The 12800-nt window shown below is 31.4% G+C and overlaps 3 protein-coding genes across 3 annotated transcripts; all 3 read left to right on the top strand.

Annotated features, from left to right (window-relative positions):
• The first annotated feature begins 880 nt into the window (after nt 1-880).
• Nucleotides 881-1692, top strand: LOC108839277 (uncharacterized). The gene is made up of 2 exons (XM_018612076.2): nt 881-907; nt 1106-1692. The coding sequence occupies exons 1-2, from the start codon at nt 881-883 to the stop codon at nt 1634-1636; spliced, it is 558 nt and encodes a 185-aa protein (XP_018467578.1). The 3' UTR covers nt 1637-1692.
• A 2529-nt stretch (nt 1693-4221) lies between these two features.
• LOC108842930 (S-protein homolog 13) lies at nt 4222-4858 on the top strand (the record flags this gene model as incomplete). The annotated part of the gene is made up of 1 exon (XM_018615987.2): nt 4222-4858. A coding segment is annotated over one exon (543 nt), but the record flags the coding sequence as incomplete, so codon positions are not given.
• A 3745-nt stretch (nt 4859-8603) lies between these two features.
• On the top strand, nt 8604-12717 carry LOC108842649 (K(+) efflux antiporter 6). The gene is made up of 20 exons (XM_018615630.2): nt 8604-9000; nt 9214-9257; nt 9329-9390; nt 9482-9560; nt 9642-9703; nt 9787-9862; nt 9969-10043; nt 10131-10202; nt 10268-10351; nt 10456-10524; nt 10629-10706; nt 10978-11066; nt 11151-11247; nt 11330-11383; nt 11480-11575; nt 11694-11882; nt 11965-12042; nt 12126-12170; nt 12240-12329; nt 12411-12717. The coding sequence occupies exons 1-20, from the start codon at nt 8619-8621 to the stop codon at nt 12483-12485; spliced, it is 1896 nt and encodes a 631-aa protein (XP_018471132.2). The 5' UTR covers nt 8604-8618; the 3' UTR covers nt 12486-12717.
• The last annotated feature ends 83 nt before the right edge of the window (nt 12718-12800 follow it).

The following is a 12800-nucleotide window of genomic DNA, read 5'->3' as shown; positions in this document are numbered from 1 at the left end:
ATCCGAATCAAACCGGGACAAAAATTTATAAACAATCGAATACAGCTAGAATCTTTAAACTCAAAAAAACTCAAATCTGAATAGATTTTAATCAAATTCGTGTGAGTATCTAAATATCAACTTCTAACTTAGTCAATGTAAAAAGATCAAATATTATAAATATATCATTTAGTATAAAAAAAAATAGAAAATTAGTGTCCGTGCGGGCGCACGGGTCAAGATCTAGTTACTATTATTATTGTTGCTATTTGTAACGACAAAATTAGGTAAATGAACAGAAGAAAAAAAAAAAGATGATGAAAAGAAGACAATTATGCCTACGGACTTTTGTTTTCTTTTGGTTTGAGATTTTCCCCAAAATCTGGTAAATGTAAAAACATGTGGGGAATGTTGTAAGAGCTTTATACTAAGCTAAGCTTATGATCATTACTAATCCATGAACTTTGGTTTTCGCCCACGTTCAAATCTATCATTATTGTCTTATTGGATTCGTTGAATGCTTTTGTGTGTTTGTGAAGTTTAGGTAAAACCAGTCCTTATCAGACTGTAAAACACGCTAGTTATTCTCGGATCATTCTTGTCGTAAAACCTTGGCTATCCAAGGGATAGGTCCTCGATGCCAATCGCAGAAGCGTACAATGATGAAACCTCAAGAACATTCGAATCAGAAGCTTTCTGCGGTGAACATTCTTCAGATCTTCTCTGAAATCTCTTTTATCTCAGTACAAATACAAACAGTTTCTGATAGTAAATACAAATGAACATTCTTGTATATTTCGAGATAACCAATCTTCATGGTTTGTACATCTTGGTAAAACAAAACTCTTGTCATGTATCATAATAATACAGATGAACATTCTTGTGTATATATATATTAGCAATGCATTTCTGTGCATCTGGAAGGAATGTGAGTCAATCCGATAACTAAAAAATTGATAAAAGTCAACTGTGATAGGAACATCTAAGTCAAGACACAAGAATAGTATTATAAGTTCAAAGACAGCAAATTTAGCTTATAACACACGGTTACGCGATTTCTATTATTGTCCAAACCGTTTCAATAAATTCTAGCTTTTTCTCTCTTTTTAAATATTGAACATCCGAGAGGATCTTTAAACAAGAAACGGCTGAAAAAATGAAAACCCTAATAATATGGTGCCTTGTCTCTCAAGCAATCATTCTAGCGGGAAACTCAGCCGCCGGAGTTGATTTTTCCATACTAATAAAAAACGGAATGTACAACTTCAAAAAACCTGCGGTTTTCTACCATTGTCGATCCTCAAAGAAAGACCTCGGATGGCACAAATCGCTTCCATCTTCCGAGTTTCGTTGGAGTTTCCAAGTTCCTAAGTTTGGTATCGGCGTGATGATCCACAACTGTGAGTTCAGGTCGAGGCTAGGAACAGCTAATATTGAGATCGAGACGTTGTCTACTACGGCTATTCTATGCGGCGGGCATAAATGCAAATACGCGATTAGACGTAATGGGATTTATTTCATTGGTTATGAGTTGTATTATCCCTTTGGAGGGATTGTTGAGCTGTCTAGGCCCGTCGAAAAGCTGATTGAGCCATGGACGCCTTGGTCACCGCATCAATTGAGAGATTTGAACCGTAGTAAGCAGAACCATTCTTGATTCGGATCCTTCTGGAGTGCCAATATATTAAATTATTGATAAATAAATTCAGTTGTCGTAAGTGTTATAAATAAATGAAATCAATATATTTGGTTTGGTTTTGGATGAAAATTTTGTATTATATTTTTGCTAGATACTAATTTTTTTTTTAAAAAAAACTCAGTTTGATATGGTCAATTATAATGTTTGTTAGGCTCAGTTGTATTGTAGAAACTACAAATGTGGAAGAAACGAACTCTTAGAGCATTAATATTGCAGATCCTTTAGGGGTTTCTTTAAGAAAAAGTAGTATTGAGGGGTCCACAAAATTATTAAAAACTGTGACAAAAGTTGCGAATGAAGAAACGATCTTGGTATGTTTCTGGACTGTTTGCGGGTCTCACAGACACGTGGCGACCCGCAATTAGTTCCCTTTTAATTTTTTTTTTATAATAAGAGAAAACCAAAAAAAAAAAAAAAATTAAAGAAACTCAGAAACAGATTCAGCGATATTAATGCTCTTAACCGTGTACTCTCCATCATTCAAATCTATTATCCTCTCATGTTGATTTGTTACCTAAACCCTTAAAACTCCTGTCAATTATTAATAAGAAATCATTTAAAAAGAAAAAACAAATCAGAGCCAAGTCAGTAACTCGGAATGAGGAGCATCCTCTGGTGGTTCACTATCCTACCCACGTTGGCTGTACGTTTTACCACTTGTAATATGACTTGTAGTTTTTCATTGATCATAATATTTATTTGTTCTTCACCTTTTTTTACTACTAGACTACTTGTGCGTTTTCAAGATGTTTGAATCGCATAATGGAAAACTAAACACGTATCGTGAGACCAACGATCATGCGTTTGGTGTTAGCATTTTTACTCTACGTTGGTCCGTGTAGCTTTGCCAATATCCTATAAGACTAACTCAGTTAATCTAATCTATTAATTTAGGAATTGGTTTTTATCTACTACTAGAAGTTGTCATTTAAATTTTGGCCTCTTTCATTATTGTTACTAGGATATCACGCTTCTTTTCTAATGCAACATACCAACTTAAATTAAACCATACATGCGCATATCCAATTGACCTTAACCAATACCGGCTTTAAATATGTTTGGTTATTTCTTAATATAATTAGATCATACATAACTGAACCAATCTTAAGGGGGTGTATTCAACTAAGAGTTTGAAGTGATTTGTATTAGAATGACAAATCTACTGTTATTCAAACATGAATTTTAAAAAACACTTTAAAATCCAGTGTTATTGAACTTGACATTTTATAAAACACTCTGAAATCCACTGTTATTAGTGATTTTAAAGTGCTTTAAGTGTTTCTAGAGTGTTTGAGGGGAGTTCTTTAGTTATAAAAATAAAAATACAAATCTCACTGTTTTAGATGAGATTTCAGAGTGTTTTAACAAAAATCATACCAAACCCTCTAATTCTCCTGCAATCATCTAAAAACTCATCAAAAATCAAATCACTTTAAATTTCATATTCAATACACCCTCCTAAATTAATTGAAGCTTATCACATACGTCCATTTAAACTGATCTTCACATGTATCATATAATATCATACAAATAGGCTCAAGCACAAGAATTTATCTTCCAAAAGACTTTTATCACATACGTTCATCTAATATTGATCTTCACCTGCATCATATCACATCGTACACATTTTGTTAAGAACAAGAATTGATCTTCCAAAATAACATAATATTGGCATAGAACAAAATGTGAACAACATATGCTTAAATACGTTTTTTACGATGAAAATATTTCATTCTAAAAAACTGTGTATAGAAAGCGCGGGTAATATTGTATTAACAAAATCAAATATTTTAAATTTTAAAAATATAAGTTAAAAAGTATTGTAAAGCAAATTATTATATTAAAAATGAAACTAGATTAAATACAAACTAACAACATGTACAAAACAAATTTTAACACCATCCGATTATATATATTTAATAAAATATTATGTATATGTCAAATATATATAAATATTGCACAAAAATATTTCTAATATTATATACAGATATTATATATAACATATACTATAACTAAAATATTACAAATCATGTTCCGCCCTTTAGGGCGGGTCCTAATCTAGTTAGAAAATAAAAACAGACCCGGTTTCATATTTCACATCTAAATAAATGATAGTCTAAACAGAAAATATTCATCTCCTTCAAAATTCTTATAAATTACAGATAAATTTGTGAAAGAAAGGCAGATAACAGAATTGAATAAAATTTGGTGGTTGACAAAAAAAAAGAATAAAATTTGGTGGATAATATACATATAAACCGGAATAATTCAACAACCAAAAGAGAGATGAAACAAACCTCAATCAAAAGCTGAATTTAACACCCTTGGAAAATGCAACATATATTCTAAAAATTAAAAGCCCATGGCAAAATGTTATTAAAAGAAAATTAAATCTTACCAGAAGTTTGTTATTTAGTTAGACTTCTTGCAAAACCAAACGGACAAAAAAAGGAAAAAAACAGAAGAAAAGCTCATCGAACAAAAACGTCCAAAACAAACAACTAATTACATTTATATATGTCGCAAACATTTTTTTCTTTTAAAAACAGAACTTATTCAAGAGAGCTATGGGGTTAGATTTCGAGATCGGATCCAAGTCCCGATTAGCCACCGCATTCACGTGGTGTCTTCTCATTGCATCAGCCTGTGTTCCAACCACCACATCAGCAGCCCGGTTCGAGGTAAGAAATGAGATCGCCAAATACCCAGGACGAAACCGACAGCTCTCGATTAGATGTTCGTCAATTAACAACGATCTAGACTTCCAAAAGCTCAAACCGGGAGAATCCAAAAGCTGGTCGTTCAAGGCAGTATACATCAAGATACCGTTCATCTACACGTACTTTCAGTGCACCTTCTACACCGCTTTTTGCTCGCCTGATGGTCAGACCGAAACTGTTTTTGCTGGGGAGAGAAAATTCAGGTGGCAATGCGATGATCAGGAGGAAGAGTGCATTTGGGTGGCGAAGAGAGAAGGGTTGTATCTAAGGAGGATCACAAGGGATGATAAAGGCCAAAGGCTTTATGAAGACAAATTGAGAGTGGCTTGGATTGGTGGTACTAACTACTTCCCGATTGGTGATTAGGATGCCTAATCATAACATAAATAGCATCCATCTTTTATTATCTTTTTCCTTCACGTAAACTTAGCAAATTTGAGATCAACACACAGTCAGCCGGTCCGGACTTGTGGGGCGTCTAAAGCGGATCCAAAAAATGTTACCCTTTTATTATAAAAAAATTATTATGTTTTTATGTATATGATTAAAATGATGCTCAATATTGTTAAACTAGAGATACTTTCAAAAAAAAAAAATCATTAAAACAGTATAGGTAATTCATATTGTCTTTTTCCTTTTTGAATAAAAACTTTCAAATCTGTTTTTCCTTACTTGGTTAATTTTTAATATTATTTTTAGCAGTATTTTTTACAAATTCAAAAAGTACAAATATCTACTTTATAGATAAAGAAAACATATGATAAAATATGCTAACATCAACTTCACAAATTTTATTGTTGTCACATAATAATCAAACTCTATGATAGTTTAAGTTTAAAAAAAAATCTAACTAAATTACAAACAATTGCAAAAAAAAAGAAATAAAGAAAATGACTTATTTGAGAAGCAGACAAGATAAATTGTTTTTAAGAAATAAAAGATATATTTAAGTTTTGTTGATTAAATTATTTATCTAATAACATATGGATCGTTGGAACATGTAGAGATCTCTAGTAGCTATCTTTTTCAGAAAAGGAAAATGCTATTACTATTAATAAAAAAAGATTGTGGCGCAGGACACATATCGAAAATGTGAAGTGAAAGGGAAACGGAAACACTTACAACCACTATACTACATGGACTTTTTAATATTTTGGCGCCCCTTGAATACTTATATTTGGCATCGTCCAAAACCATAGCTTTATGGGCTTTAGCCCAGGGTCGGGCCTGAGTCAACGAAGTATATAAGAGATGAAAGAGCATGTTATTAATCCTGGCTAGATAATCACAATAAAATACCTGAAAGTTCGTTTTTTCTTTTTGCTTCAAGCTCCATATTTTGGGGCCTTCAAAAGTTTGCAAGCGAAGTTTAACAAGATTTCCAGAGAGTTTCAATGGAAAAACAAAATTGCTCGAAATAAGCCATGTCGTATATTACAACGGAAGTTTCATTAAGTTGAGACAATACCTTTACTAGAGTTTAAAATGATAACGTAAGAGCATCCCAACTAGGAAAAACTCAGAATGAATATCTAAATGTAAAAAATATATATTTAAATATATTTTGATTAGATAATTAAATTTTAATAATTGTTAGAAAAGAAAACCAATGACATGTTACTAGATGGCGAAAAAAGTTTCGAATGGATTCTAAGATCATCTCCGACCCTACTGCAAAATAAAATAGAGAATACAATCATGAATAAATAAATAAAACATTATTTTATATATGGAGCAATATATTTTTTGTTTGTTCATGATTTCACTATACACTCTATTTTACAGTAAATTTTACAGTGGAATTGAAGATGCTCTAAGAGTGTGTGCAGAAAACTTTTGTCGCATTTTTTTATATCTTTCTCCTATTTTTGTTTTTGTTAATTATTTTATTGGTTAGAAACTCCAAATAGATTCAACCTTTGTCATGCTCTAATATTTAGATTTTTTTTTGTATACGGTATGTGTGTGTGAAAAAAGCTTACAATAATTAATTTGACTATTTATATTATTAAAATTAGGTAATTTTTCCGTGCTCATGCACGGATATAAATATTTATAAAATAAATATACTATAATAGTTGATTGATATATATTTTAATTTTAAATTTAATTTATAATTTTATGTATAATTTATATTAATAATATTACGTTACTTTAATTAGACATATGATTTTAGATATGTTATATCTAGTCGATTTAGTTATCATTTAGGTATATTAGATTGCATTTATTTCTCTGAGTTCAATTATAATATTTTTTAATTCTAAATATATTAAAAGTGATTAATTTCTTATTTGGATTTAGGATGGTTGTTGTCTTCCTTAATTTTAATATAATTTATTATTTTAGATATAAAGTTGATTAGTTTCTGTTACTTAATTATTTTATGTAATCATCTAAGAAATTAGATAGATATATCAAAATATTTATATTAATTTGAAAATATATATTTTGTATTGTTTAATTAAAACAAATAATAATTATTTTTCTAATATCAAAATTATCTTTCTGAAATTTTGTTTTTATGAAATTACATTATATACAAATATTTTTTTTTTCATCTAAGAAACAATATATATAAAGTAAGTACTTTATTACTTCAAAAGTATATTTTATGTTGTTTAAAAATATTTTTAAAATAGAATATTACTATCTTGTGAAATTTTTCTTTTAATGAAATCATATTATATATACATATATTTTCGTTTTTAGTTCAATTTTTAAAACTTATAAATTTTTCTTTTTTAATATATATGTTATATGGAAAATTATAAAAAGGAAACTAAAAAATAACATTATTTAAATATAATATTTTTAATTCATTAAAGGTATTAGTGTAATCAACTATCGTGAGAAATAACGTGAGCGCGACACATAGAAAATTGACTTCTCAAATTATATTATAGATAGATATAAATTTTTTATTGTTTAAAATTATGTTTTAAAATAAATAATATTTCTTTTTATAATATCAAGATTATCTTTCTGAATTTTTTATAAAATCACATTATATACAAATATATATTTTTCATCTAAGAAACAATAGATATAAAGTAAGTATTTATTACTTCAAAATTATAATTTATGTTATTTAAAAATATTTTTAAAATAGAATACTACTATCTTGTGAAATTTATATTTAATAAAATCATATTATATATACATATATTTTTGTTTTTAAATTCGATTTTTAAAAGTTATAAATTTTCCTTTTTTAATATATGTGTTATATAGAAAATTTCAAAAAGGAAACTTAAAAAATAATAGGTATTAAATGTAATATTTTTAATTCATTAAGGGTATCAATGTAATCAATAAAAATATTTAACTGATATTATATAGGCATATAATTTCGTTTTTAAATTTTCTTTTAAACTTTATAAATGTTTTCTTTTTATTATATATGTTATTTGGAAAATTTTAAAAATGAAACTAAATAAAAAATCAATAAAAATATTTAACAATACTAATTTTAATTCATTAAGGGTATCCGTGTAATTAATCATCGTGAAAGTTAACGTGAACACGACACGATACGTAGAAAACTGACTTCTCAAATAATATTATAGAGATATTATAGAGATGTAACTTTTTGGTCAAAATATACATTTGTTCAAAATATAATTATTTTTGTTATTTGTTCATAATTTTTTTAAAAATCAATTGTGTATAAGCTGTAATAATAAAAAGTACATAATTAAAAATAATTTGTCATTGAGATCAAAGTAAAAGAAAGATCATGTGATGATTTCAAAGTTAAGTCTTTTAATTTGAATCTGCAAAATATAACGCACTAACCATCACACAGGTGACGAGGCTCACAACCCCCAGTGAGCTGGTGCGGGGTACACGGTTATGGCTTTATAGATAATGTATTGTAGACTAAGTGTTTCTGGGTTACAGCATCCTTCCACTAAACATGAAAACGTATATTTTAATGAAATCGAGAAGAATATGAACCTCAAAATTTTACCCAAAAATATATATTAAAACTCAAAAGGAGTCATATTGAGTATGGCGTGGACATCTTATCTTAGCCAATCAATATCCAAAAAGTTGAATATGTAACATATTAATTTTGTCCCAAATCGAAATCAATACCGCCAACGAAGCCCATCCATCATTCATCAACCACATGGTCCCCTGCAACTTGTATATTACAAAAGAAACAACACAACATCCCATATAGTATTAAAGATTAATCACATTATATTCTTGTTATGTTGTGTATGTATGTATGTACTAAGTTGTTGACCATTGCAATATCTCTCTTTCCCCGCTCTTCCCACTGTCCCTTTCTTCTCTCTCTCTCTCTCCCTAACCACTCGCGACGGTGTTCTGCCATGGTGCTGGAAGGAAGAAGTGGAAGTAGTAGATCTTTCCTCTCATTTGAACTAGCTGCTCTCCTCTTACTCTCACTCTTCCTCTGTTTCTCCCTCTCTCTCTCTGATCCTGCTCTGTCAGAGGAAGAAACCGTCGCCAACTCCTCCGTAGCATCATCTCTCAACGCTTCTTCTATTGTTAAGCCTAAGGAAGGCAGCTTCGCCGACATCATTGATCGCGCTCTCGAGAAAGAGTTCAACGAAAGCGACCAGACTGAAGGTTAGTGTGTCTATATCCTGAATCCGTAACTTAGACCCAATGTGGAATAGTATATGCATCTTCAATAGCTTACAAAGACATGAGTTTCCTGAAATAGATAATGCGCCTAGATCTTGTCTTCTTGTGAGCTTCTACTTTTAGAAAGGCTCAAATAATCTTTTTTTTTTTTTTGGACAAATAATCTTTTATCTTGTGATTTTATATCAATGTCAGTGGCTGATCCTGGAAGCTTCAACAACAGTGTTGCCGGACAGCAGGTTTGTCCGTTGTAATCACTGGCTTGTCTATCATTAGAGTATCTAAAGTGTGAGCTTGGTGTGGTGATCAGGCTGTTCTGGAAACTGTAGCTAGAGTAAAGACAACAAAGAAAAACGAGACAAAAGAGGACAAGTACACTATTCAATTCTACTTCTTGTTTTGTCTCTTAAAACTTTCTTATAATGTTTCAGAATTTAAGCGTTTATCTAATTTTCCTCTTTAGGCGGTTTCAACTCCATGATGTTTTCAACTTGGACAATGATAACAGAGCTGAAGACACTCCAACTCTGATTGATCGGAAAGTAAGTTTTAATACAAGGAAGATATTAGTTTGGTTCTGTTGTATTTGTTCTTACGTGGCAATTTTGGTATTGTTGTGTCAGGACAATGTCTTCATCATATCCAATTTCAAATCCAAGTATCCAGTATTGCAGCTAGACTTGAGGCAAGTTTCTTGTTTCAATATGATATTCTATTGAAATTCTGAGTTAGTCAACTGATTTATTTTGCTTCTTTTGGCATATGTAGATTGATATCGGACTTGGTGGTTGTCATTGTATCTGCAACTTGTGGTGGTATCGCCTTTGCTTGTGCTGGACAGCCGGTCCGATTTTTTGTTCAACTCTTAGTCTCTGTTAATATAAATGTAGGTTTCAGTATATGATGTCTCGGTCTTATGATTGTTGTCAATTACTTTGTACTTAATGCAGGTGATAACTGGTTATTTGCTAGCAGGGTCTATCATCGGCCCTGGAGGTTTGAACTTCATCAGTGAGATGGTCCAGGTGAGATGAAGAATGTTTTTAAGTTCATATATGCATATATGTGCTTTTACATGTGTTTTTTTTTTTGCACTTTTATTTTGCATGTAGGTTGAAACAGTAGCTCAATTTGGTGTGGTGTTTCTGCTCTTTGCATTGGGTCTAGAGTTCTCTACTGCCAAGGTGAGATCAACATCTTTGGTTTGCTTAGTCTAGCATAACCAATAACCTTTCCTCTTACTATGTAGCTTCGAGTGGTTAGATCAGTTGCTGTTCTGGGAGGCCTTCTTCAAATTCTTCTTTTCATGTTCTTGTGCGGAATCACAGTGTCGGTGAGTCATTTTCATCAGTATTAGACGCACTATTTTAGTTTTATGTAGCTTAATTTAGACGTATACACTCTCTGTGACATGTTTTCAATTGGTCATGTTGACAGTTATGTGGTGGTAAACACTCAGAGGGGGTATTTGTAGGAGCTTTTTTGTCAATGTCATCAACTGCGGTGGTAATTTCACTGTACTCTGTTATATATAACCTTATCAGTAAGATTTGTTTTTTACTATTTTTTTTTTATGTTCATCTTGTGTTTCTGACTTGAAACTATTATAGGTGCTGAAGTTTCTCATGGAAAAAAATTCAACTAATTCTATTCATGGCCAAGTTACTATTGGAACCCTTATTCTTCAGGTATCTATCTGATTGTTCTTTTCATAAAACATGTTATGTCCCATTGCCTTTCTAGACTGTATAGTGTTTATACTGTATAATGGACGAAAAATATCATTTTTGAGTTTCTTATACTCAGTTTGAACTAGAGCAGTAAGTAGACTTGGTATTGCTTAGAAATAATATTGGATTTATAATCCTATCGATGTGATAAGCATGATAAGTAACCTACTTAACTTAATGATGAGAGTATTGCTCTCTTGGAGTTTTGATTTTAGCATATGTTTTCTAGGACTGTGCTGTGGGTTTGCTGTTTGCTTTGCTTCCAGTTCTTGGAGGAAACTCTGGGGTTCTTGAAGGAGTGTTGTCAATGGCAAAAGTGTATGGAATTAATGATAAAGTTAATTGCTACCTAAAGCGTATTAGTATTGATGTTAAATCATGTCTTTTCTTTCTTTTATAAAGGGTGGTTGTGCTGCTTTCGTTTTTGGCTGTTTTGTCAATATTATCACGGACATGTATTCCTTGGTTGCTGAAGCTAATGGTCAGCTTATCATCACAGGTACATGATTTTCCTATCTTCTGTTCCAATGAAATTTAATTTGTAGATTTATTTTACCTAATCTTTTTTCTTCATCAATCAGACAAATGAACTCTATCAGTTAGCCGCTGTTGCGTTTTGCCTACTCGTAGCCTGGGTGAGTCTTACTTAGCCTTCCCCTTTTTTCAATTTCTTCATGTGTGAGTTCATCAAGATTCTCATTTGTTCATTTCTTCTCCTAATTCTTTTTCAGTGTAGTGATAAGCTGGGGTTAAGTCTTGAACTAGGTTCTTTTGCCGCAGGGGTCATGATATCAACTACTGATCTCGCTGAACATACACTGGAGCAAGTAAGTCTTGATCATATGATGTATTACCACAAAAGACTGGTTTCATCTGTAACATATCATGTTAACCCCTTGAAGAGTCCATATTCTGACTTAGGTGCTTTATATTTTTTTGCTGCAGATAGAACCAATCCGTAACTTATTTGCTGCTCTTTTCCTAGCCAGCATTGGGATGTTGGTTAACGTCAATTTTCTTTGGACACATGTGGATATACTGTTAGCTTCTGTAATATTAGTAATCATCATAAAGACAACTATAGTTACAACAGTTGTCAAGGGATTTGGATACAGCAACAAAACTGCTCTTCTGGTAAGAAAAATCTTATTTCAAACTAATACGTATGATCATGTTTGCTTCTTGTGCTTAACTATCCTTAGTGAAATTCATGCAGGTTGGTATATCTTTGGCTCAGATAGGGGAGTTTGCATTTGTACTACTTAGCCGTGCCTCCAATCTCCACCTGATCGAGGTAAGTAACAAAACTGCTTCTCATTGAATAGGATAAAAGACTATTAAGGTGTAACTAGCTTAAAAGTTCTGAAACATTATCAGGGCAAACTCTACTTGCTTCTCCTGGGGACAACCGCACTTAGCCTGGTATAATCATATACCATTTCCTCTATCTATGTGTGTATTTCACCTGATAGTATGGTTTGGTTTAAGCAGGTTACAACACCTCTGGTTTTCAAAGTGATACCAGCGGTTGTGCATCTTGGAGTACTGTTAAGGTGGTTTTCTCCAGACACTTCTATTGAGGTAAAGCTGGCTTGGAGTGTTCTTATCTTCGTTTTATGCAATAATAAAAACTAAAATAAACAATGCTTTGGATTTGGGCAGAAAGGAGAGATAGTAAGATCAGAAAGTGCTAAGCAACGGATGATACTGATGTCACGCCAATCCCACAACTCATAAAAACCACAAATGTTTCTTCTCAGCTAAAGTTTTGTTACACCAATATTGACAACAAGAAAAAATAAACTATATGGAACCCTAAGATTGTTTGCTTCCTGGAACCCACTAACCTACTGCCCTTTTCAGTACCATTTGTTTCAATTGTAATTAGTATTGTTTTCTTTTTCTTTACCTTCAGTGTAATCTGTAATGAAAATATCTAATTAAATATTTCATATCTCTCAATTTGTTATTCTAAAAATTTCACAACTTGCTTAATCTTTCTTAATAGTGAGCTGCAAAGAGTCTTCCCTATTATATAACATGTAAGCACAA

Source organism: Raphanus sativus, chromosome 2 (assembly GCF_000801105.2).
Source record: "Raphanus sativus cultivar WK10039 chromosome 2, ASM80110v3, whole genome shotgun sequence".
Lineage (NCBI taxonomy): Eukaryota > Viridiplantae > Streptophyta > Magnoliopsida > Brassicales > Brassicaceae > Raphanus > Raphanus sativus.
Note: the sequence above shows the minus strand (reverse complement) of the source record. Positions and strands in the feature narration are given on the sequence as shown.

Bases quoted from the DNA above. Each gene is read 5' to 3' on its own strand.
- LOC108839277 (XM_018612076.2), top strand. From the start codon at position 881: ATGCATTTCTGTGCATCTGGAAGGAAT. The intron at 908-1,105 runs GTGAGTCAATCC...TGAACATCCGAG, and splicing joins TCTGTGCATCTGGAAGGAAT to AGGATCTTTAAACAAGAAAC.
- LOC108842649 (XM_018615630.2), top strand. From the start codon at position 8,619: ATGTTGTGTATGTATGTATGTACTAAGTTGTTGACCATTGCAATATCT. The intron at 9,561-9,641 runs GTAAGTTTTAAT...TTGTTGTGTCAG, and splicing joins CAACTCTGATTGATCGGAAA to GACAATGTCTTCATCATATC. The intron at 12,330-12,410 runs GTAAAGCTGGCT...GGATTTGGGCAG, and splicing joins CTCCAGACACTTCTATTGAG to AAAGGAGAGATAGTAAGATC.